The sequence below is a fragment of the Alligator mississippiensis genome, chromosome 4 (assembly GCF_030867095.1).
Source record: "Alligator mississippiensis isolate rAllMis1 chromosome 4, rAllMis1, whole genome shotgun sequence".
Lineage (NCBI taxonomy): Eukaryota > Metazoa > Chordata > Crocodylia > Alligatoridae > Alligator > Alligator mississippiensis.
The window spans coordinates 244,084,254-244,109,826 of record NC_081827.1 but is presented as its reverse complement, the minus strand read 5'-3'; the positions used below and the strand labels follow the sequence as shown (position 1 = coordinate 244,109,826).

General features: G+C 45.2%; 1 protein-coding gene across 2 annotated transcripts in view; it reads right to left on the bottom strand.

The window, feature by feature from the left end:
* The window catches only part of SLC12A8 (solute carrier family 12 member 8), an 87,203-nt gene that overhangs the window by 53,186 nt on the left and 8,444 nt on the right, over positions 1-25,573 (bottom strand). For both annotated transcript variants that reach the window (XM_019480383.2, XM_059727454.1), the window contains exons 3-5: positions 25,091-25,237; positions 19,934-20,125; positions 15,525-15,756 (exon numbers count right to left, since the gene is read on the bottom strand). In XM_019480383.2, the coding sequence (XP_019335928.1) occupies positions 15,525-15,756; positions 19,934-20,125; positions 25,091-25,237 (571 nt within the window). The remainder of the gene's footprint in view (positions 1-15,524; positions 15,757-19,933; positions 20,126-25,090; positions 25,238-25,573) is intronic.

Genomic DNA, 25,573 nt, shown 5'->3' with positions numbered 1-25,573 from the left:
TTTCATTTTTTTCTAAAAGAAATTTCAACATTGGGTTTAGATAATAAGATTGGAATCTTTTGTTTCGACTTTATCAATTCAACTTATGCTTTATATTACATGGGTTGAAATGTTTAGACTGTTATGTCATTTCATGTGATGCCATAATGTACCACTCAAAATATTTTGACTAGTATACCACAAACTGTATTACTTGTTATTTTCTTTTATTAATTTGTAACTGGTATTTGAATTGGTTTAGTAATCATTACTTGGTTTGCTCAACTGAAATTGTAACTGGTCATGTTTAATTGTTACTCCAGCTGGTAACTGGTTATTGGTAGTCATCTACTATAATTACTAAAAAGAAGCCCTCTTGGCTGAAGAGGGGAGTCCAGGAAAGCCTAAGGGCAAAGAAAGAGGTGTACAGGCTGTGGAAACAGGGGGTAGCTACCAAGGAGGAGTATACCTCCCTGGCTCACATTTGCAGGGAATCAGCCAAAAAGGCCAAAGCAGGATTAGAATTTAGGCTGGCGACAAAAATTAAGGACAACAAAGAGTCCTTCTTCAGGTATATAGGGAGCAAAAGGAAGGCGCAGGGTAGCATAGGACAAACTACGGGACAAACTAGGGCAATTGGTGACAAAGAGGGGATGCAAAGCTGAGTTCTTTGCATCTGTATTCCTAGACACAGACCAAGACATATCTCCCAACTGGATCATAGTAGACACAGGAGGGACACCAGCCCACCAACTGTTAGCACAGACTTAGTGAAGGGGCACTTGTTGGGGCTGGATATGTCAGCGGGCCCAGATGAACTTCATCCAAGAGTGCTGAAGGAATTGGCCATTGTCATAGCAGAGCTGCTGGCATGGCTGTTTGAGCACTCATGGTGCTCCGGTCAGGTCCCAGAGGACTGGAAAAGGGCCAATGTGATCTCAATTTTCAAGAAGGGGAGGAGGGAGGAACCAGGAAATGATAGGCCAGTTAGTCTCACCTCGGTCCTTGGGAAAACTCTGAAAAAATCATTAAAGGACCACATTTGTGGGAACCCAGCAGGGAATAATGCTGAAAGGAAATCAGCATGGGTTCACTGCAGGTAGATCCTGCCTGACAAACCTTGTTTCTTTTTATGACCAGGTCACAAAATACTTCGATGCAGGAATCGCAGTAGATGTTGTCTACCTAGACTTTCAATAGGTCTTTGATATGGCATCGCATGCTTGTAAAAAAACTGACAGGCTGTGATGTAGATGATCACATGGTGCGGTGGGTGGCAAATTGGCTTAGGGTTTGCACCCAGAGAGTGGTGGTGGACGGGCTGGTATCGACCTGGAAAGATGTGGGCAGTGGAGTCCCGCAAGGCTCGATCCTTGGACCAGCGCTATTCAATGTCTTCATCAGTGACTTGGATGAAGGCGTGGAGAGAACCCTGTCCAAGTTCGCAGATAATACCAAATTATGGGGCAAAGTGAACACACCAGAGGGTAGGGAATGGATCTAGGCGGATCTGGACAGGTTAGAAAAGTGGGCAGAATGAAATAGGATGCAGTTCAACAAAGACAAGTGCAGAGTGCTGCACCTGGGCAAAAAGAGCCCCCAGCACACTTCCAGGCAGGGGGATGACCTTCTCAGCAGCGCAGCAGCAGAAAGGGATCTTGGGAGTCATAGCTGACTCCAAGATGAACATGAGTTGTCAACGTGATGAAGCGATCAACAAGGCCAACTGCACTTTATCATGCATTATCAGGTACATCACGAACAGGTCCAGGGAGGGGATATTTCCCCTCTATGCAGCATTGGTCAGACCGCAGTTGGAGTACTGTGTCCAGTTTTGGACGCCACACTTCAAGAGGGATGCGGAGAATTGTGAGAGGGTTTGGAGGAGGCCATGTGTATGGTCAGAGGCCTGCAGGCAAGGCCCTACGAGGAAAGACTGAGGGACCTGGATCTCTTCAACCTTTGCAAGAAAAGGCTGAGAGGGGATCTTGTAGTGGCCTATAAATACATAAGGGGAGGGCAGCACGGAATAGGAGATGCTCTGTTTACTAGGGTACCCCCTGGAGTAACTAGGAACAATGGCCACACATTGACAGAGAGCAGATTTAGGCTGGCCAACAGAAAGAACTTCTTCACGGTGAGGGTTGCCAGAATCTGGAACGGGCTTCCAGGGGAGGGGGTCTACCCTACCCTACCCTACCCTGGGGGTCTTCAAGAGGAGACTGGACAAGCACCTGGCTGCGGTCAGGCTGGATGATCTACTGAGGTCCCTTCCAACCCTAACATCTATGAATTAGTATAACACACAAATATAATAAAAATGAGATATATAATTTCCTTATTTTTATGGAGGAATTTCTGCAGGAAACATATTGCATTTATAAGGTTATTTTTATTAACTAGACATGAGTGGTATGGAGAAGTCCGCTCCCTCATTGTGCTAGAAGCCAAAAAACACTTCATGAAAACTGTGCTTTTCAGTGAATAAACTATTTACAAATACACATCCAGTTGTAGCGAAAGTATTGTACAGATCCTTTGACTTCTGGATATGAGCTGTAAAGACAAGTCAAAAACAATAAGAGCATATTGATTTACCAGATTTTCCAAATTGCAGATAAAAACCAATGTCCCAGGTACTGTTTTCTCTCTATCATAGATGGTATATAATAATATAAATCTAAGGAGAATATAAATCTGAGTAGTAGTCACAGAAAACAAATCCAATATACAGAATTTATTTTCAGAAAGGAAATTGGTTACATGACTTAGTAGGCAATATAAATATAAATCTGAACTATAATCTGGAATAAATCTGAGGAAAAATAGTTATAGGAAATAAATCCAATATTCAGAATTTATTTTCAGAAAGGAAATTAGTTATATGACTTAGTAGGCAAGTAAGACTGAGCCAAAAAAAATGGAAGAGTCATTAGGATGAAGCACTGAAGAAATGCATAATGTGAGATAAAAGAGTTCATTTATTTTAAAACAAGTCAAGCAGTCATGTACAAAAACCCCACAACTTTAAAATAATGCCACATTTCAACATAGCAAAGCAGAGATCACAGGATAATACCTGTATTTCTTTAACTAGTTAACCCTGTTTGGCTTCTTGCACTATATATGCCGCTGCTAAAAAGGGGGAGTTTAAACTGGTTTTAATCCAAAAGCGGGGGAAAAAAAAAGAAAATGATACTCAAGATAACAGCAGAAGTAGCAGGACCTATTTTAGTCAATGGATATAAAATTAGGACCTATTTTGTAAATATTTTAGTCACTGTTACTCCAAGTTTGGGTGGGATCCAGCAGAAAGGAAAGAAATTGAGAAACCGGTGCGCACATAGAGGGCAAATAGGAAACGGGGAGACTTGAAAAACCGGAGAGGAGAGAGAAAACTATGGACAGGCCAATTTATTTATTTATTTTGCAAAGTTAATGCTTGGACTCTCCAGATGGGAAAACAACTAAACGAGTAAAGAGGGTGAAGACTAATTAAGAGGAGAAAATGGACATAAGGGAAAAAAGTAGTGCAACATGGAAAGTGGAATGATAAAGGCCAGAAGCAGAGAAGGACGGGTGGACCCTAGAGACATTTGGTCCAGTTTTCTTTATCCAAAACTCCAGGGCCACAAGGAAAGGAGAGGAAAGAGAATACAAAAAACAGAGCAGTCAAAGGAGAGTCCTGTTTTTCTAATTTTAAACATCCTCTTTGCACCACAGCCATTCTTAGCTGATTCCACATTCTTGGCGCCTCCTAAGGCCCTGGCTGAGGTGTCTGAGTGGAAGTACAATCTCACCCCGGTATGTGATAGGAAGGTGACAGAAGTTTGTCTCAAAGCGAGCTCAGCAGTAGGACAAGAGAGCGCCAGGAAGAAACAAGGCTCCATAATAAATGACGATTCTGGTGCTTTGGCTGTAAACTCACCTCCATTAGTGCAGCTCCTACTACAACTGGTGTCACGGGAGCTTGTTGACAACCAGACCAGGATCAGGGCTGCCACGAGTTGGGCACTAGGCCTGTGTGAAGCGGCAGGTATTCGCTTCAGATTTGGATTCAGCTGATTTGGAGGGACAGTGATTTGCTTCGGTGATTCGAATCAGCTGATTCAGATCCGAAGATTCGGCCAGACTAAATAGGCAGCAGTCCTTGATGCTGGACACAGCTGCCTCCAGCTGGTAAGTCTGCTGCAGTGGACAGAGCGGGGAGGGAAAGGACATGGGGGGGGCAGGGGCTGGGACAAGCTGCCCAGCCAGGGTGGGGGAAGTGCAGGACTCAGGGAGGGGGGGCTCCCGCCACTGCGCACCACTGTGTGCCACCAGTCCAAAAGGGCATGGGAGTGAGCACGTACTCCTGGATCTGCACAGGGTGGGCTGGAACAGGCTGCACTCCGGATGGGCAGCAGAAGGTGCTGGGAGCAGGGGCTATGCCCTCCCGCCGCTCGCCTAGCCTCCCCACACCTCCTGCACAAACCGCGGCTTTGCCCCAGCTGGGTGAGCAGCAACAGGCCATGGGGGCAGGGGTGGGCGCATGCACCCAGATCAGAGCAGGGCCAGCGGCAGGGGCTATGGGGACTTTTAGGTTAGCTTGCAGCCCCCGCCAAAGCCCCCACTCCACTGCGCTCTGTAGGGTGGGCAGAGCCAGGGTTGTGCTCCGGGCGGCGGCTAGGGCTAGCCGCCCAGAGTGCAGCCCTGGTCCCACCCACCCCATAGAGCGCAGCCCGGTGGTGGGCTCTCCTCAAGTGCAGCCCCGGCTCCACCCGCCCCACAGAGCACAGCCTGGCAGCGGGGGCTTGCCACCCGGAGCGCAGCCCCAGCTCCACCCGCCGCGTGGAGCACAGCTCAGTGGTGGGCAGCGGGGGCTTGCCACCCGGAGCGCAGCCCCAGCTCCACCCGCCGCGTGGAGCACAGCTCAGTGGTGGGCAGCGGGGGCTTGCCACCCGGAGCGCAGCCCCAGCTCCACCCGCCGCGTGGAGCGCAACCCGGCAGCGGTGGCTTGTCACTCGGAGTGCAGCCCTAGCTCCGCCTGCGCCACAGAGTGCAGCCTGGTGGCAGGCACCAAGAGGTAGCCTCCCCGAGTGCAGCCCTGGCTTTGCCTGCCACACAGAGCGGAGCCCGGTGGTGGGCAGCTGGGGCTAGACTCCCAGAGCGCCGCCCTAGCTCTGCCCACCCCATAGAGCACAGCCTGATTCAATTAGAAGCTTTTAATTGGTCTCCTGATTCGATTCAGATGTGGAGATTCAGCCGCCAAATCAAGCCGAATCTCCTCCGAATCGAATCGGCTACCGAAGCTTTGCACAACCCTGATACATACACACAGTAAGAGTCCCTACCCCAAAGAGTCGGCAGTTGAGACAGATCAGGCAGATGAAGAGTGAATAGGGAAAGCAAGTCACGGTGGGGAGAGAAACAATTTGTATCACATAATGAGCCTTTGGCAGAACCAGGAGCCGGGCCCAGGCCTCCCAAGTCCTAGCCTGGGACTTGTGATCTTTAGACCATACTGCCTCTATGCAGATCTATCTGAAGTCAGCCCTAGATCCTTCTTGAATTCAGGTGGGTCACATGAATATCACACACTGTCCTGCAGCCTTGGATCCATACGTTACAACTACTGTATCCAAGCCATGCAGGTATTTTGGGATCCATTTACAAGTTATGGGAGGCAGAAGAGGCTAGAATCAGACATCAGAGAAACAGTAAAAAAATAAGAGGTCAACCCAATAAACAGAGCTATTTCCCTTATAAATATAAAAGCATTACTATATACTGCAATCAAGAGCCAAAATGCTGCATTGTGCAATAGTGTTGCTAGAGAGTTTTGTGCCAATAGTGTACAATAATGTAGTCTATTTTTAATAAGGGTTAGGTTTGTATCATCAGGCATCGATGCTTGCTGGAACGTGCTTGTAAGAGTGGATTTGCTGGGGTGTGGAGCAGTGCTGACACCCTCTGGGCGCAAGGTGGGGAGTCACCTCCAGGGGAGTTGCACATGGCCCCTCTCTCCTTTCTCTCTCTGCCCCCAGTCCCCATTCCAGCTCAGCAGCCTCTGTTAACAGGCAAATGTAGGGAATATAATCAGGACTCGATACCTCCCTTCCTGTCCACCCACACCTTCCTGTGGAGAAAGCACCTGGGTCCTCTGTGCTTTGATCTGAACACAGGCAGCCCCAGCTGAGATGGAAAAGGATGCCTAGTATCTTCTGAACTCCTCAGGCAGATATACCAACTGATTCATGACTAAGCAGGTAGTGATCAAACCCCTCATTAGGTAGTCCCATTCACAGCATCTTTTGCATGAGACTTCAAACACAAGAGGTTGCATAGAAAGATAAAAATCAGATGAATCCAACCACTGCACTTACATAATTTCAAGGTCTCTCCCGTGAGGGCAGCCACACCGGCATCTTCCCAACTTAATGTAGGTTTGCCAGGAGTCATGGGCTCTGCTCTCTTCCATGCTGCCCCTAAACGTGGGACTTCATCTCTGAACTAATCCACAGAACATTACACTCTCCTTCCTCGCTATGCTTCATGAGACGCAAAAGGCATACCACAGTACCCCCTGAGCCAGCCCATTAGAGCCCACCAGGAAAAGGGGGAGATTTGTAAAAGTTACTGAATAAACTTGCTTGTGTCCATCTCTCATTGTTATCACCAGCTTTCATAGATTCATAGATGTTAGGGTTGGAAGGGAACTCAATAGATCGTCGAGTCTGACCCCCTGCATAGGCAGGAGCTATTTGAGTTATGGGATAGCCAAGGATCAGGCCACCATGCAGGCAAACCACAAAGCGGTCTCTGTCTCAGACAACTCACAACATATGTGAAAGGCGGGACAAAACAGACTAGCAGGGTGGCTGGATGCCATAACCACAAAGTGGCTGAACAGAAAGGCAGAAGTCTGATGACCTAACTAACCGAAGTGAGATGGAGTGATGCACAGGCATTTTTAAACAGTGAGGACCATCATTCCACCAATTATGAGAAGTGGTGGTCTTTCCCTCTCTCTCTGCCTTCAGATCAAAGCTGGATGCCTTTATTGAGGTGCTGCTTTAATTTAGCAGAAGTTACTGGGTTGAGTGCAGAGGTGAAGGATGAAGTTCTCTGGGCTGTGTCAATCTTGCTTGAGGTGTGCCAGAAAAGAGAGTGCAGTATTTGGGAAGAAGTAGATAGCGGGAGCATCCGGGCTGGCACTGCTGGCAGAGAGAGGGCAGGACTGATAACTCAGTTGGAAAGTGTGGGGCTTACCTGTCCTCTTTGCCCCTGCATGTTATTGCTAACATTGATGTTTAATCCCCATAATCTTTCTGCACAAACGCTTGCCATCCAAGTTTCTCTAACCTTATTTTGCTTTAGAGAGACTTGCAAATGAAATCCCAGCCTGGTGAAGTCAGTGGTGATATCCCCCCCAACCTACCCAGTGACTGCAACGGGGCCAGGATTCCAGTCTGTCCGTGCGTAGTACTTTCTAACCATGATTTCATGGAGGTTATTCTTAAAAGCAATCCAAGCCAAATGAGAGATTGCCACCAAAACCATTATGAAATTAATTCTTGAAGCTGCTGAGCATCCTTGGAAGCAGAATGGTCCAGCGGTTAGGCAGTGGACTGAGAATCAGGAGGCCTGAGGTCTCTCCCCAGCCTTGCTACTGACCTTCTTGATGTCCTTGGGTGAGAAGATGCCTCCGCTATCCCCACCACATGTCAGTTTGCAGAAGGCCAGACTAAATGATCACAGAGGCTCTTCTGGCCTCAGAAAAGCCAAAATGTACTATACTGATGGGAGAAAAAGACACACAGCACCGCGCTGGAAGCACTTCCGTACACACAGGCTTGGGCCCAGTCATCAGCCTATTGTAATAATAAATCATGCCCTTGCACGTCATCTGACAGACATCACAGCAAAGCACTAAGGTGGGCGTAATGCAGTCAGAGCAGTGGGGACACAACAGGGGGCCCAGGAACGCAGAGAGAGACGCACACTCCAAAAATTACCTCCGAGTAGCAGAGAAAAGAAAAAAAGTTATGGATGGATATATAGTTTTTAAGTAATGTCTTTAAATCCCTACTTCAGAGACTGTAGAGACCCGTGTAGCTTTCCTGTCGGTATCTAAACAAGGCCCCTAACAATGTTATCACTTTTTAAAAACACATCTGTACCACAGTTCCTAACCCAGACAATTGGCAGGTAACCAATTAATAAATTTCTTCGCCAGACTGTTGAATAGACTGGCTGATGGTCAAGGGTGATGTCATGTCAATTCAACGTGCTATAATTGGAAAAACCTGGGGAAAGCAATCCTGAGGTTTTTTTAATAAATAAAAAACCCCATTAGCAATCCCTCCTGCTTTATTCACCACGGCACCTACCTTGCTCAGTAGCAAAGTCGAAATTTTTCTTCGACTGCTGTTTATTCAGTGACTTCTACGTGGAATCTGATGCCAATTTCCAGATGCATTTCAAGCCAGGAAGTCAGCAATCAGGCTGGAGAAAGCCCATGGGATTAGCAGCACATCATCCTCTGACACATACATCCTTCCTTTACCCTCTTTCAAAAATGGGGCACACCCGTGACACCCAAAATATCTCTCTCCATGCAAAGCAGAAGTCTTTTGTTAAGCTTCGATTTTTCACTAAAAATATATAGGGTCTTTTTTTGGCATTTTTTTTTTAAACAAAAACAAGAAGTTCGGCCCATCAAAGCCCCTGAGACACCATTTTAAAGATCTTCACAATGATGGGATGTTTGTATAGAGAGCTCTTTTGAAAGGCTGTAAACTCACTCCCTACTATAAGGCTCACCATTTGAAGCTCATCCTCCCTCCCCTTACCGTCGTCCTCCCAGCCCCTTACCGTGCACTAAGGAGCACCCGCTATCCCAACCCTGTTATAGGAAGCGCCGGGGACCCAAAAAAAGGCTTCAAAGAATTCACCCCCAGAAGAAAAGGGAGGACAAATCATTTTTTTTGCAGAATCAGTTTCAAAATGCTAAAAACAGTGATGTGGTTTACCTGAAGGATCATTCCAAAGAGAAGCAAAGTGACGTATTTAAAAAATAAAAATGATGCATCGTGCATATATAGTGCCTCTGCTGAGGACCTCAAAGCAGTGATGGGAGAAAAGGCCCAGGCCTTGATCCACACTAGCATTGTGGGATCAGGGCCCAGAGAGGGTAAGTAATTTGCCCAAGGTCACACTGGAAAATTGGTAGCAGAAACCACTAGGATTCAGGCACTCATGAATGCACACGATGAGATCCTACTGCATCTAACTAACTCTAGTCTCAGCCAAAGAGAATACTGTGGAGTATTTCTTTTTTTAAATTAACACTATAGACATTTTAAAATAGCCCAGCAATGGCCACTTCTACTCAAATTGTGATTCCTTTCATCTCAAAAACAAAACAAAGCATGACATAATTCACATTAATACCAAATCTCTCAAACAAACCAATATCACCCTTTCGTTTGCTTGTTCAATAGTTTTGTTTTAACAGAATACCTGAAAGCAATTGCCCAAACAGGAAGGCAGGCGCCTATTTGAAGGGAGTATTTGGGAGTAACCCTCCACAAAAATTACTGGAGATATGCTAGGAAAATAAAAGTAGGGCATTAACAGCGGTCTTATCTTCTTTTTCCATGACTCTAATGTTCTATGCGGAAATGCGCCAAAAGGCTTTGCATATTGTTCTGAAGAACCAAATCACGTATACTGTAGCCGCTTTCTTTCTTTCATTTTTGTTTTAATTGCTGCTCCCCGAAAATAAATTGAGGCATGTATTGAACTACGGTTCCTAGGAATTAAATATGAAGTTAACATCCAGAGCACAAGTGCAAAGGGAAAATACTGCAATATAACTCTTTGCGTATAAGCAAAACCGACGCTATTCTAAACACACGCCACAAGGCTTTCAGAATTTAAAGGCACGAGCATTTTCCAGTTTTATGGCATGTTTATTGGACACAGTATCAACAACAAACGGTGCCTGGTTGCAAACTATTATGGAAATTTTTCATTATCTAGCAAGCCTCTCCATGTTAAAAACGCCCCATGCTTTATTGCAGTAGATGCACCTACAAAGAACAAGGGTTTCTGTCTGTAGAAATAGCTAGTGATTTGGGGAACTAACTTTAGCGTGTCCAAAGTGCGACATCTCAAAAAGGCAAAGTTCTGAGCGCCCATGGTCTAGTCGTCAAACTTAAGGCAACTTAAGCTGGGTATCCAAAATCGCCACTCGCTTCTGGAAATGTAGGCCCTGTGGACTGTGTAGTTGAACGGCACTAGAAACCCCTGCGGATATCCAAAGAAAACAAAGGAACAAATCAATTTTTCCAGTGGGAACATCACTAGCAACACCCAGAAGCTTCCCCAGTAACACCCAGAAGGGTAACAAAGTGAAAACCCACATTTCCAACCAGGATGCTCCCTGCCATTTACTTCCCCTAAGGGCATGATGATCAACTGATTTTATACTAAGAGAAATCATGCAGCTTATCAAACCCAGTACAGGTTGCTAGTGGCTTTTTAGTAATGTATCTCAAATACTCCAGGAGACCATTACATGCTTTCTGGCATCAACTCATCTTTAATTTGTTGCCCATAGTCGGCTGGGATCATTTAGCTGTAATAATTTCCTAATTACTCTCCCGCACCAAACATCATTATCCTCAGTGGGGTTGGCAACATCTCCCTGTACAGTAACTTTGAGCTAAACAACAACACTAACCACGAAAATCATCAGCCTACAAACATGGCTTTCCTCCATGGGTAATGAATGTTCATGCTTGGGCCACGGCCCATAAAAGTGGCCAGATGTCTGACTTTGGAGCTGTTGGGATGGGCCAAACTATTTTGCTGACTCACGCTGACAACCAGACCAGGTGAGGTTCCTGCAAGTCCGGCTCTGGATTATAAGAGCCTTTCTGAGGAAGAGTGGGCCAGAGAGAAAGACAGGAAAAGCCGCAGAGAAACCCCACTTGTGTAAACACAGTCCTGCTTCAAAACTAAAAATAAAGGCAAACCACAGGAAGGGAGCGAGTGCTTGGACAATATCCTATTCTGTGCTTGTCCAGAGGTGTGTTTAAGGAATGAGGCGAGGAAAGAGCAAAAGGACCCCACCCAGTTACAACCATGTCAAGATGCTTGTTTAAGACCTCCGAGATTCTTTGTTAAAGATTACTTGGGTTGTACACCTATTTTTCCTTAACAAAATAAAGATGTAAAAACGTGCCCAGCAATATCGTGTGGAATATGGATGATGGAGATGATAATAACTTTCCAGCGAAGTTGAAAAAGAACGTCAAGGTCACTTTACCATGGCACAGACACTTCTGCAAGCTATTAAAGGTCAAACAGATCATATTTGGCATATTGTACTATATCTATAAATAAATAAATAAATAAATAAATAAATAAATATAATTTTTGAGCCTACCTCACTTTGGGAATATACTTGGCATATTGCGCTATACGTGTGTGTGTATATATATGTATACATGTGTGTACACACACGAATATAGTACAATATGCCAAGTATATTCCCAATATATATATTCCCAAAGTGAGGTAGGCTCAAAAATTAGTTAGGGCTATAATGATGGAAATGTCCCTAAAAGCTAAATAAATAGTGCTCTCCTCCCTTTTAAGATGAAGAAACTGAGGACAAACGAGGGTAAGTAATATGCCCAGTGTCACAAAGCAAAGAATCAGTCGGGATCAGAACCCAGCACTTTCCGAATCCCAATCCATGCTCGTCCCCGATGCCTGGGGTGAACAACAGCAACATGAGTGCCACAATTGGCACAGGCAGCTTGTGTGTGTGGCATGTGGCAAATCATGGAGGAGACAAGGGAGCACAGCTGCAGATAGCACAGGGAACACAAGGCAGAGGAGCACAGGGCAGAAAGCAGAGCAGGAGATTGGGAAAGCAGCACAGAGCAGGGAACAGAAAGCAGAACAGGGCTAATCTATGGCATGCCTTCCAAAAAAGTTGGCCCCCATTGCCCTAGACCACTGCGTCTCTCTGTACCTATTGCCCTCACACACACACACACACACACACACGTTTCAGCCACAAAACCACGCTCTAAGGCAGTGGCTCTCACCTGGAGTGCCAAGATACAGGTACTGCTGCAACCAAGATGAAATACTCTGCAAGCCTCCTACAGAGCTGGACCTAAATCACACTCTTGCCACAGCCCTTCCTGGCCTGACCCCACGTGCTCCTCCCAAAACAGAGGTGCAACGGGCCGCTGGGACCGTCTGTGCCCCTCTGTTTCTGGGAAGAGCTCACGGGATCAGACTGGGAAAGGTTGTGGCAAGAGCACGTGCTCCAGCTGCAACCCTTTGCACTGCCTACCTGGAGGGGTCAGGCTGGGCTGCGAGGCGGCCTTCTTTTACTCTGCTCGGCTGGAAGGGTCCGGCTGGGCTGGTGCAGCCCTCCACAATGCTCATTTGAAGGGGTCCAGCTGGGCAGGTGCAGGGCTTTGCACTGCTCAGCCAGAGAAGTCCTCCTGTGCTAGAGCAGGCGTCTGTAGCAACTGGCCTGAGGAGCTGGGTGCAGAGACACTCAAGGCAGGCAAAACCACCCTCCTTTTTCCTCCCATGCACATACCCCAGGAGCACAGGAGAGTTTTACCAAGGCAAGAAATGTATTAGTTGTGCCTTTGCTCCTGCATGCTTCAGGTTTACCAGGATTGTCTGCAGGACCCTGGCAGAGCACCACTGGAGGGAAGTGAAAGCAGGACACCAGTGGGTCTCCACCAAGGGTGCCACTGCATTCAAAAAGGTGTGGAGGGCTGCCCTGACTACCCAGCTTGAGAACCACTCTTCTAAGCAGTTGCAAAAGCTCAAACCTTCTCCCCATGAGAGGCTGATGATTACATACAAACGCTGGCAGGCTTCTGAGGAGGCCAACAGCTGTAAAGCCTTTGTCAAAGGGCAAAATAGTTCTCAGGACCATGATATTGCGCCCAAAAGGCAAAGACCATTTATTTTCCTTTCACCCACCGCTTGCCCTTAAAGCCAGGCAGCCCTCATTTGATTTCTCGCTCTGGCTATTGCCTGGTTGCACCCGGTTCTGCTATTTTTAGCTACACAATCATTTGTCAACCCATTGAACGTGTGGCTGGGTTTATCAGCGTCGGTATTTGTCATCTGTAACTCATTAGGTGTCGCCTTGTAGAAAAGACTTCTAAAAACAGATACAATCAAGGCTAATTCATCTATGCCAATTTAAAGTAAGCGCTTGAAATCCAGGCGGAGAGGCTAGTCCTGCCAGGCTCCTGTGCTTACAACCAGGCCTGAGACACCACTCAGAGGCCTTCTGGGGTAATGCACAGCTTCACCGTTATTCCAGCTCTCGATTTGAACGAACCTCCCCCCCCCAATGCATAATTCTAAGCAAATCAAAGAAATAGAGACCTTTCATAATAGGTGTTATGCCAAAAAATAAGTTGTAGGGGCATCATCGCACCCAAGGATGGCACTGGACTGAAGTGCGGGGACCTTTTTTCCAGCCCTTAACAACCATCATCCTCAAGTCTTTCCTTCCCCCGAACATTTTCCCCTCCTTAACCAAGCTACTATAAAAGCCCAGGCTGCTAAACCAGGCTCCCTCCATCCTCCCCACTCCTTGTTCTACCAAATAAGACCACGCTGAGAAAACCGAGAGGGGAATTCAACATTCAAACCTGTGCATGTTTCTTGTTCTCTCTCCTCTCCCCACTAATTTTTATGTGCCTCTTTTCTTCTCTCCTTCAGGTTTCACATTCATCTGCCCACCAGAGTCTGTCAGTCTGTCTTCCTTTGTGTCTATTGTCTCCCTTTTATTTCAACTGACCTCCAGTTTTATACCCAGGTCCGCTCTGCTGAAGGCATGCTAACCAACCTGTAAACAAATCTAAAATCCCCCTATATTTTCTTTAGTTATACAATACAGCCATCTCCTCTAGCAATCTGTCTGCTTATTCTTTGAAAAGCTCATTAATTGAATTTTCTCTAGTTAACACAACAGCCCTCCATTTAACATACCAGCTCTCCAGTTACTTTTGCTCACAAGTGCCTGTTGAGAAGTTTCAAGTTGGTTGAACCCGGGGATATTTATTACAAATGATACACACGGCTTTTTCCTAGCACATCCTTCCTATGGAGAATCACAACATGCTCTCCGAGACATAAGGTGCCAGGGAGCCTTGTGCCGGTGACATCATCCCAAAAGTTTGCTCTCAACTCTGCAAGTACCAGAGACACCAGCATGAAAACAGACCCACACCAGCTGCGTTATGAATATTTACAAGGTGACTCATCTTTCTTTCCCTTTTCCAGCTTCACCTTTTCTTTTTTTTTTTATTGTTAAGGCTGAAAGCAAAACTAAAGACAAATGAAGAAAAGTTGCTCAGTCGGTTTATAAAAGCCTACTGCAAAGTATTCGGGTATGGGGGCAATTAAGATGAAGTGACGCCTTTTGTCTGGATAATTACACTCCCCCTCCCCCTGGCATTACAGGATCATGGCCTAAATCTATTAGGGCTTGGAAGAATCTCTTGGGGGAAGCAGCAGAAGAACTGGAAGATTTAAAACCAGATTGAACAAGATACAGTCAAGACCCATCCTTTCACTGCAATGCACTTCAAACACCAATCCCTCCTGATCCCACCCGATTTTTACTTCTCTATCCACCCTCCCCTCAAAAGTGATTCTTTTCAGGGCAGAAGTTCACCCCAAAGAAGCCTATATTGATCACAACAACATTTCAAAGTGTTCAACTTCTGAACATTTTGAAGTTTCTTGATGATATTTTATCCTGTTCCAACAGTACCAAATGTATTGGCAAGTAGCTGATCTAACAACAGACTCAAATAAACAACTTAAGAAGCATACTCTAAATATTTATAGGATTTTTGCATGGTAAATGGTCGATTATCCAGACATCGACTAAGCCCATACTGTACAAACAAAAACTAAAATAAAATACAAGCTCTGAAACAAATGTACAACCAAAGTATAAGACAAGAGACAACGGGTGGCTAGAGAAAGACAAATGGGGGAATGCAAGGAAACAATTAAACAACATGGTTGGTATTGTCCAAACTGTTTGGTGCTTGGTAATGCAACTCATGATCCGCTTAGGCTTTTATTGTTTAAGTGATGTCACAGGTATCGCATCGGGAAGAAAATCTTTTAAAATAAATCTTTAATCCTCCGTTTTCTTGGAGAAAACCTTTATAAATAAGAGAACACTAGAAATAGCAACTGTGTTAATAGAAGTAGCTTTCTATTGTCAGCCTTTGGAAACTAAGCACCCGTAAGAGATTATTGATAACACTTTTAAACATTGATGCATACAATTAAGAACCAAAACTAATTAAGCATTAAAAATCCCAATCCATGGCATCACTTAGGTGTTTCTAAACCTTCATCTGGAAATCAGACAATATTTTTATCCAAATTTTAAATTCATACACATAAGTGATGAAGAAGAAACATTTAAACACATGCTACAATACAGCCATCATAAATATGAACCTTTTGAAAAGCGTTACCTGGATCCAGGTGTGTGAATGATCCGATGACAAAGTCCAGCGTGGAAACAGCAAGCAGAAAGAGCAGCAACAGCTGTAGTCGGATTATCCATTTAACACCAGCCAGGTTAATACCAAGTAGGCCAAGGAGGACTGCCAGAGAAATGCCTCGAACTGCCCAAATATTACTGAGATTCAGCAAGTCAGAGATGGACTCCGCAAAGCCGGTCACATACATCGCACCTGCAACACACTAAAGGACATTGAATCATAAATCTGCCCTTAAGTGGACAGCTAAGGATTAAAGAAGGAAGATGGTGCATGGCTCAGAGGACTGGTGAGAAAGTAGAGACGTCTCACTTGCTAGGATGAATCCAGTCCAAGTTGGTATCCACTGAAGGTTGTTAGATCTGATGGCTGTTCCACAGGCAATGTAAGAGAGGCCTGGCAAGATCAGGCAACTTCCTAGTGGACAGGATCAACCTGATGAAGTAGGCTATCATCTATGAAAGCTTAGGCCTCCCTGAACCAGTTAGTGGTGGGGGAGAGGGGAGGAAGCTGGGAGCAGGGGATGCAGGCGCCCCTACAGCACAGATGGCTGTTCCTGCACCTCACTTTGCGAAATCCTGGATCTGTCCCTGGATCACCCCAGGCCTTTTAGTTCTGGCAGCAGAGGCACACACTTTGGGATCCAGAGGCCTTAGCTTGAGCCCCACTGCTGACAAATAGCTTGGAAGTTGATGCAACATCCACTGTTTCTGCAAAAAAGGAAAGGAATCTCTACAACAAGGAGACTGAGCACGAGACAAACCTGATGGCAGAACAGTGCAGGAAACTTGTACCTGTTCTTGGGACTAAGGAACTTTGGGCTCTCAAGCTGCCAATACAGCCCCTATAACCAGCTCTAATTCATCCTGGATGAATCCACAAGCACAGAGAAGGACATGGTGACATAAAAGAGACTGTGTGCACATCCTGAACGACACTCGGAAAGAAAGCACGCGGGCCGCAACTACAGCATAAAATAAGAGCATGCCTCTCAACTTCCTTGGTTTCTTTTCTTTCGCTGACATGCAGAGTCCTGCTTAAACCACCTCCTAAAACAATAACCAAGTGCATCTCCCTTTATTTTCTCCAGGTGTTTAGTTCATATTTAGCTTGGATGTAAAAGTTGATGTTTCACCGGTCTTATTGCTGAGAGGCAGCCTGTACTGAGCAGTGCGTGTTCCCCAAACTCTAGGGAGACCTGTTTATTTTTCTTGATGAGGGAAAGGATGCCTATTCTTCTCTGGCGGGCTGTGTGCTCACAGGAATGGATATCCAAACCTTAAGGAGTCCCAGGCAGGTTAAGGCCTCAAATGGTATTTGAGAGATGATACAGTCCCAACCAATCTTCTCTCCTTCCTTCCTTCTTTTCTATTCTCCAGCCCCCATTCCCTAGTCTGCCCCACTTCCCACCAAACATGGGAATGCTGCTGGATTAGGAGGAGGGGGAAAAGGACTTTTAGTCATGGTGCACCTCTCTGAAACTTCCCACTGTCTCATTACACCTGACTTTTTGATGGTACTTTTCAATATGTGGCTCACACCAACCATCTGATCTGAAGTCAGGCATGTGCAGTTACTTGTATGCACTGGCATGTATCAAACTGAAAGGCATGAAACTTCAACATGCATACACATGTAGACATCAGTGGTGGCCCATGTGCTGATTTGAACTACCAGGGGTTTTTCAAGCTTGGGATGAGCTTCTGCAGTAGCTAACAAAGTACAGCTTTTTATCCTGTCTTATGGCTACAGCATGAATAGAGGTTTGAATCTGCTACTTCTCCAAGCTTATGGACTTGGTCCTTTCACCCAAGTGATGGAGGTTCAGGCTTTTATAGTGATCCCCAAGACACAACAAGGGGTGCCATTAGAACTGCACAAGCACACAGGCCAATTAGTGACAAGCACCGCACCCCAACTTCCAGAGAGGTCAAAGAAAAACTTCCACTGGCTTCAGCAAGAGTTGGGTCAGGGATTAACAGGCCAGAGGCCTGCTGTAAATCAATCCAGATGCACTGACTTCAGAGGGGATACAATGCTTCACACCAGCTGAAGAGCAGCGCAGTTCAGAATACGTGGAAATTGCACATGCTTAACTTTGGCCTTCAATGTGCACAGTTAACAGCACTGAAGATGTAATGAATTTAGGACCTGAAGTGGAACCAAACCCCAAACAGAATCCATTGACATCTGAAACCTCTAACACAAGAGAGACAGCCAGGAAGGCATGAAAAAGTGCCATGCAATTGATCGGAGAGACCATTGAAGTAGGAGATGCACACATTTAAAAGAATGCTTTGGTGGGACCAGAGAAAAAGAAGTAGCCTTTAATAGTCTCAACATTGTACGTGTCCTTGTAGCAATAGTCCGCCTTTCCTTTGTAAAGCAGTGCACTCATCAGAAGAATGAAACGTTTCTATGGCCATGAAGGACTTGCTACCTATTATAAAGTGGAGACAATTATCTCATGAAGGCACAATGGAAAAGGCTCATTTTTTTAAATGCTTTGAACTATCCACCTTGAAAATCAGAAACAGATTTCTAGGCCAAATATTTCAGCAGAAAACAAGTCTCTCAAGATGGTTTTTTTGTGAGCCATAATAAACTCAGCTTCTCAAACAGCATAACTGATTTTAAGCATCTACTGCTCTTGACACAAGTGCTATCTCTATTTTTGCTTTTAAAACAGAGCTGTTTTAGAGCTGGGGCCTGAAATACCTTGCTTGCACAAGTAGCTCTTACTCGAAGGATTGGTCAGGACACCAGACCTCTAGCCCTTATCTTTTCAACTGAGCTTTGCAGCCTATCCAGAGCAGGCACCACCAGTTTCAACGTGCCTGCTCATGGCAATTTGACTGCAAAATCAGGATTTTCCTTCATACCCCCAAATGGCACAAAGTATTCTCTAATTTAGCAGCTCCCAGGCTGCTTGGGAGCAACAGGCTGCTGTCAACCCTCAAAATATCCCCCTGATGCCTTCCACTGTGCTGTAAATTGAAAATGCTGTACAGGCAAACAGGGCTCAGCATGAGCTACAGATTTCCCCTGGACCACCAATGGTCTGCAGACCACAGTGCAGGAACGACTGCTCTAACCAGTTAGAGAAAGGACTACCCTAACTGATGGAGAAGTGAAACGCATCCTCTTCGGGACATAGCATTGCACTGCTAATGGACTGCCGGCCCCCTTCCACAAACCTTCAAATTGATTTTCTATGAATTGCTCTCTCAGGCAGGGGTTGACTGGTGAGCTGAAGGGGAAAATGTTACGGGAACTCATTTCACTATATGTGCAGGACTTTTAGGTGACTGCATTTACAGTTGACTCTATTTAATATGGACTTTTTTCCCCCCCATTTGCCAAAATTTGAGAGACAGCTGCAAGCTAATGCATTCAAATAAGTAAAATACAGAATTCTTCTCTGGGTGTTATATTTGCTGATGTTTCTAACACCTTTATTGGTTTTTCACTTAATCATCACTTTTCCATTATTAGGCTTGAATGTTTGTGCTTATTAACCCTCTGACCTCCATGTACCACGTCATTAGCAAATAAGGGCTTCTCTGAAAACGAACAGCTGCAACTTTCTGGTTTCATGAAGTCAGACAGCTACCCATTACCTTCTGCCCAGCCAGCTCTCTAGCTCCTTTCACCTAATTGCCTATGCACTATTTTGTGTATGACCTTTTCTGGCCACGTGCTTATATTACCCGCTTCATTCTGCTCGGTGACAAGCCACTGGCAAACGTTTTAAACACATTTTGCATGTTCTTTACTTGGTCACTTCTGTTTGTCATCTTGTTTTTAGAAAGGGCCTTTCTTACTCAACAGATCTTATTAGCTAGAGCATTTTTGTGTTTCACATCATTTCAGTCGTTGTTCCATGAACGTATTCAGAGACAATTCAGACAGTATCATACGCATGGAGAACATCAGCTTGTCAGCCTAATTATCAGCATTCCCACTGTTCAAACGCTGGGGTACAGAAGACATTTCCCTCCCTCTTGTTCTTTGGCTGTCTGGAACATTGTCTAAGCCACAGGCGGGCAATTATTTTGGGCAGAGGGACGCTTATTGAGTTTTGGCAAGCCATCGAGGGCCACATGACAGGCAGCGCAGGGCAGATAAATATTAATTTTCTACATTTTTTATAATGGCCTGGCAGGCCACATCCAGCCCCCGGGCCACATTTTGCCCAACCCTAGACTCTAAGCTAAGGTGCGTGGTAAGAAGCCCTACCTTACTGGGAAGAATGGGATTATAAGCTTCTGCTGTGCTTTTCCATGTCACCCATCTCAGTGGGAGCATCTTTTTACCCTACAGTAGGAAGCAAAAACACTAAGGCTTGGCTTGCAGTATTTTTCTATTAGAAACTTCTTTACCTGGCCAAAAATATAAAGGAGGCCAATGGTCCCTCCAACTTGGCCACCGAGGACAGTAGAAATCATGGAATAGACTCCTCCACTTCCGATGCTGCATCGCTCACAAACTCCAATTCCAGACAACACTGTTACCAGGGCAACCAAGACAACAAAGGACACCAAAAACATGCCCATTAATATCCCGGTGTTTCCCTGTAATGGAGAAACAAAAGTATTCAAGGGAGAAAAAAGGCCTGCCAACTTAAAATAAGATTCCCATTGACTTGTAACACATTTTGTCTATTCATTTTGGAGTATTTATATTCAGATTTTTAAAAAATCTTTGTCTACGAATGCGGCAACCAAAGGAACAAGTGTTAATTATGTTATTTTTGAAACATGGTAAGCAGTTTGAGGCAGAAACCACCTTTTTTTTTTTTTTTTCTCCTGGGCCCATGCAGAACCTACCACAAATGGGACCCTGTCCATGATTCAGGTTCTTAGTTCTGCTTGTTTTGAAAATTAAGAGAAAAAAAATACACATTGGATCAAATGGCAGAGTCTGTTCAACTCCAACTAAATGGTTTGTTCTGAGGTGTAACTACCAGGGTCTGCACCGTGGGTGGCAGCAGCAATGCCAGGAGCTGGGCTGGCAATGGCAGTGGCTGCTGGCTGTTTCTGCACCCGCTCTAAAAATGGATAGCTGGGGCAGGTGCTACAGTTGCTCACCCCTCGTTATGCCACTGGCTTTGTTTGGGATCATTCAAAGGCTTTAAAAAAAAAAAATCTGATGAAAAATTTAAAACAAAAAATTTCAAATAAACAAAGAAGTGTAATGTTTCCTTTCCTTTAAAAAATGTAAAAGGAAACGTTTCTACTTTTTCACGTTTTCCTCCTTCAAACTCCCCACAACCGAAAAAACAAGATTCATTTGTGAAACTTTTCAGGATTTGCCAAATCTGAGGTTAAAAAAAACCAACAACTTTCAGAAGAAAAATGTTATCCAGCTCCACTCCTATACCCCCTACTATACAAATACTAATAATGATAATGAAGATGTGCAAGCACTCAGTCCACACCCATTTGCACTCCCAGCCTTCCTCAGATGACAAAGACACATTCCTAACCTTTCAAGCAGGCTTGCTCAATGGTCTGCAACTGGAGAATTGTATCTCCTTTTAGTGGTATCAAGTTGAACAAACCTCCTGTGAGTTGCTTCATTACTTGTCCTAGAGCATAAGCCCAAAACCAGCAACCTGGTCACATAGTGGTGAATTCTTATCCTTGCTCCCAACTGTTAAGCTGCACAAAGTAATTCCTAAATAGACCTTAAACTAGCATAAACGCCTGTCAAAAACGATGGGCAAAAATAGGCTACTTGTTATAAGGTACCACGTTTCTGTTATCCGCTGTGTCTACCAACTTGAGCTGTTCTGTCTTGTCTTCTATACAACAGGTATCCATCAACATTTCCAAGCGTCTCCACTCTAAACTCCTTCGGATATTTCTTCAGACACTGATGGTTCTCCATGCATGGTGCATTTGGATTCAATCTTCCACACAGTCCATGAATCGTACATCTTGTCACAATGATCTTCGCTCAACAGGCAATGCACTGTTGTGTGATCAAATGTTTGTTTTAAAGTTCTGGTAATGCTCGCTGTTCTGATGTGTCATCAGATCCCAAAAATACTTCGGAAACAGCCTTCTTGGAGGCAGAATCACTTTACCCTGATGACAACAACTCCAGAATTGGCCATCTGACGGTCTTTCAGCTTGGAAGTTTAAAGAGTTACAAAACTGGCACACCACATTCATCAATCCACAACTATGTTCCTCAATCTCGTCTTCAGCAAATCTAGTGTTGTCTATTCTTTCAGCCTGTCTTCTGTTGTCTCTGTGGCCCCTTTGCCTTTCCATTGCATCTCTTCTAAGACATCCTCTTTGCTCATCTGTTTCATTTTGTCTTACTCTTGCCATTCTTTCTGCATTCAATTGCCATCTATTCTCTGCTTCACCTTGGTAAGGGTGTTTGGGTCAAAGTTAAAGTAAAGGTGTTAAGGGATGATTTTTGCTCAGGTACCGAGAAGACCCCATAAGTAACTGAAATCCATCACTAAAAGTCCAGAAAAGTGAGTGCAAATAGGGTTTTTTGAGCGTGACAGACAGAATAACAAAGACACAAATGAAGCAAATTATTTTAGAGAATCCTTCATCCACAGGGTGACCATATGTCCCAGTTTGGCCAAAACATTCCCTGATTCTGTAGACTGGTCCTGGCCAGTTGGTCAGAAATCCCAAGCTGGAATCAATCCAGCTGGGAGGTGGAGCGGCATGGTGCATTAAGCACCAATGCTGCTCTACTTCCCCTCCAGACTCTGGCCTGGGACTTTTCACCAACCACCTGCAACTGGCCTGTGGAATCCAGGAGTGTCCCGGCCAAACCGGGACTATCGTTGCCCTATTTATCCGCCAACCCAACTGCTGCAGTCGCCATAGGGGTGCTATGACGTTGTACATGGGAGGGGAGGTCATCTACATTCCAATCTGGAGAATGCTTCTTTTTAGAAAGTTACAAGAAAATCCAACTCTTCCCAGAAAAAAACAGTGTTTTTGCCATCATGCACCACAATGCCAGTAACAGCTGCAGCAGCTAAATCAGTTTATCCGACTTTGGAGCTGTGGAACCAGATCGGGCCAGGTTCTTGGTCCCCCACTGGCTGCAGCTTTCAGGGCCAGCCTACTGCATATCCCGCCAGTTTGCGGTTGCCGTATTTAGCTGGAATTTCTCATCTCGTGGGACTCCTGCTTTCCAAAAGCAAAACAAGATTAGGCTGGTTAGCACCTCTAGGGACTGCTAGCATTCAAGTGCTTCTCCTGTGACCCCTGTTCTCATTGCCATCTGCTTGTTCCTCATACTGTTGTAATTGCTAAAAGAGTCTCTCAGGTTCTGGTCACTTTATTTAAGAAGTCTCCTCCAGGACACAAGGCAGAGAGGAGCGTGGCCTTGGGGCTCCTTTCCTCTGCCACTACTATAGTGAGATTCTGCTCCACGCATTTCCCAAAGCTGGCTGCCACGTTTTCTCTATCCATTCCCGGGATGCTCATCTCCAACGATGTGTTGGCCACTGGAGCCATTTTGTTTCTTATCACTGCTGAGTGGCTGCTGCTTCTGTTTTGTGCTGGTCTCAGTCCCAGATCTTTTTTTTTTTTTAATACAGAAACATATCCAAGATGTTGCTACCATCATAAAATCCTACTTCGTTTCAGTGTCCTGCTGTTTTAGATAGTGGTTTTATCAGATCAGCGGGGAAAAGAGCCAAGGCTCATTACAAATGCAGCTGTTGGCTGGGTCTACATTGCCCAAACCCCTGTGAACTAACTTTTTTTTTTCCCCCAAGGACCAATTGCTTTCTTGCCTCAATTATTTATTCTCAGGTGAATACTGCATAGTTTGCAGACTGTTTAAACTTCAAAAATAAAAATCTCAGTAGCAATTTGTATTAAATATCGAGAAGAGGTTGAAGCCTGGTATGCAACTGGTAGGAGTGAGCAATTCCAGAGGTCCTAGAGAAGAAATGGTTAACACCACAGAGCGAAAGCTGCAATTCATCCTTGCAGTTCATCCCAGGGTGGAATGCCACACCCGGGGATAAAGGCAGCACGCGGAGCAAAGAGGGGAGAAAGCGGTCATGCTGAAGCTCAGTTGCAACCATATTATGCTTCACATTTCTGAGTTAGCAGCCAGTGTGTTACTACCATTGTTATTTAGCATTTCTAGACATGTCTAAAGACCTCCAACACTGATCAGGGCCTGCGCTGCATTTGGTGATGTACAAATACATAGGATGGGCCCCTGAAAAATGGGCCCTCCCTGAAAAATGCACAGTTGAAAGCTCTGCTCTTCCACCCAGACCAAAGCAAATGAACCTTGTCCCTTTGTGAAGCTACGATGACTTCACCGCCCAATTCTATTATTTTTAATCATGGCCCATTTCTTTTTTTCCCAAGTTTTCTGTTCTTTTTTTTTTTTTTTTTTAAACTGACTGCACAATCAGTAATTCTTTCAGATAGAGGCAAATAGGAGTGGATAAAGGGATTATGAAAACCCTTTGAAATTAGCCACAATTCCCAGTGATTACACAGCGTGACAAGAGTTAAAGTGGTTGCTCATGGGAGCCAAGGTGCCCAGCACCCGTCAGGAGTAGGCTCCCTGTACATAGCTGGTATTTCCCCGAAGGAGTCAGCTGGATATGGTGCGCCTCTTCACTTGTGCCGTAAACTGATCTGCAGTGCTGCTATGTGCCTCTAAGCAGCTGCTCCGTTTCATCCCAATAGTGGAAACAGGATTCACATGATCCCTCTTTATTATGAGCTCATTCTTCTCCCAGACTGTGTAATTGCATTGTCTTCAGAGATGCGACTCCTCATCCACCACACTATGACGGGAGAGCAGAACCAGGCCCAGCATCTGTCTGTGCAAACACTCCCTTTCAGATGAAAGGCGTTACATAAATGCACTACATTAAAAGTTTCTCCTTGTTATTTTAAGAAGACGCCTGCTGTGCATGTGACATTAAGTCCAGCTGAAGCTCCAGCTCCACCGTTTCCTGGGGAAGCATTTCTTAAGTGGAAATTGTAAGGAACAGCAGAGCGTATTGAGCAAGGCTGGCTCTTGCATTGTGCTGTGGTCTCAGGGTCGCTCTTCAAAGCCCTGACCTTGAGCTACATGCTCCTCTTGATCCACGCATGGGACTCCCTCCGATAACAAGGAGAATGCCACCATAATCAAAGGCCCTTCATTCAAGACAGCAGGGAGTCCATTTAAAACTGACACATTAAAAATACGCCTGCTTCAGTGCTGCTTGGAGGAGGACAGCAGAGGATGTGTAACCATGGCAATACATCTTACCTGCAAAGTTATATTTGGATACAACAGTATACGTGGGCTTCCCTATTTGCCGAACCATGCATTGGAGAGGAGTCACGAAAACGGCCCAAGCTTCAGCCAGTTTTCCACGCAGTAATGTTAGTGTTTCAGGAGGAAACCAGGAAATGTAAATCAATATAATAAAGTCTCAATATGAAAAGGAAAGCACAAAAGCAAAGTCAGCTGGGGGGGGGGAATAACTTACCGCACAAGCCAGTATAAGTGCACCCAATTTGTGCTTTACTCACCACTAGCCAGCCGGTCCTCAGAAAAAGAACTACTCCGAAAATGTTGATCATACAAGATGTAAAGACACCATCCCAAGTTCCAAAAAGCACCGGCTCCCAGACGAACACCTGTATCTTCCACCAGGGCTTGGTCTGTGTTTGAGATACCTACAAGGAAGAAAAACTTTCAGTTCCTTCCATTCTGCCTTCCAGATGTGGGGTAGATGATGGCTTGCTGGGACCCCTGAAGCAGGACTGCTCTGTTCAAAGATGCTACAGCATTGCTTTACCTGAACTCAGCCCTGGAAAGCTGTAGGGAGAGGGCAGCTAGGAAAAAAATAGGCAGAGACACAGCACTGAGAGCCTTCCTTGGTGGGCAAGAGCCACTAAGATCTACAGAGTCCTGCAGCGCCGTGAAACACCCTAGGTTTCACAGGAAGCATCACAGTCTGATCTTTAATCTGTTCTCTTCCCTCAACTTCGTTCAAACATGACATAGAAGCA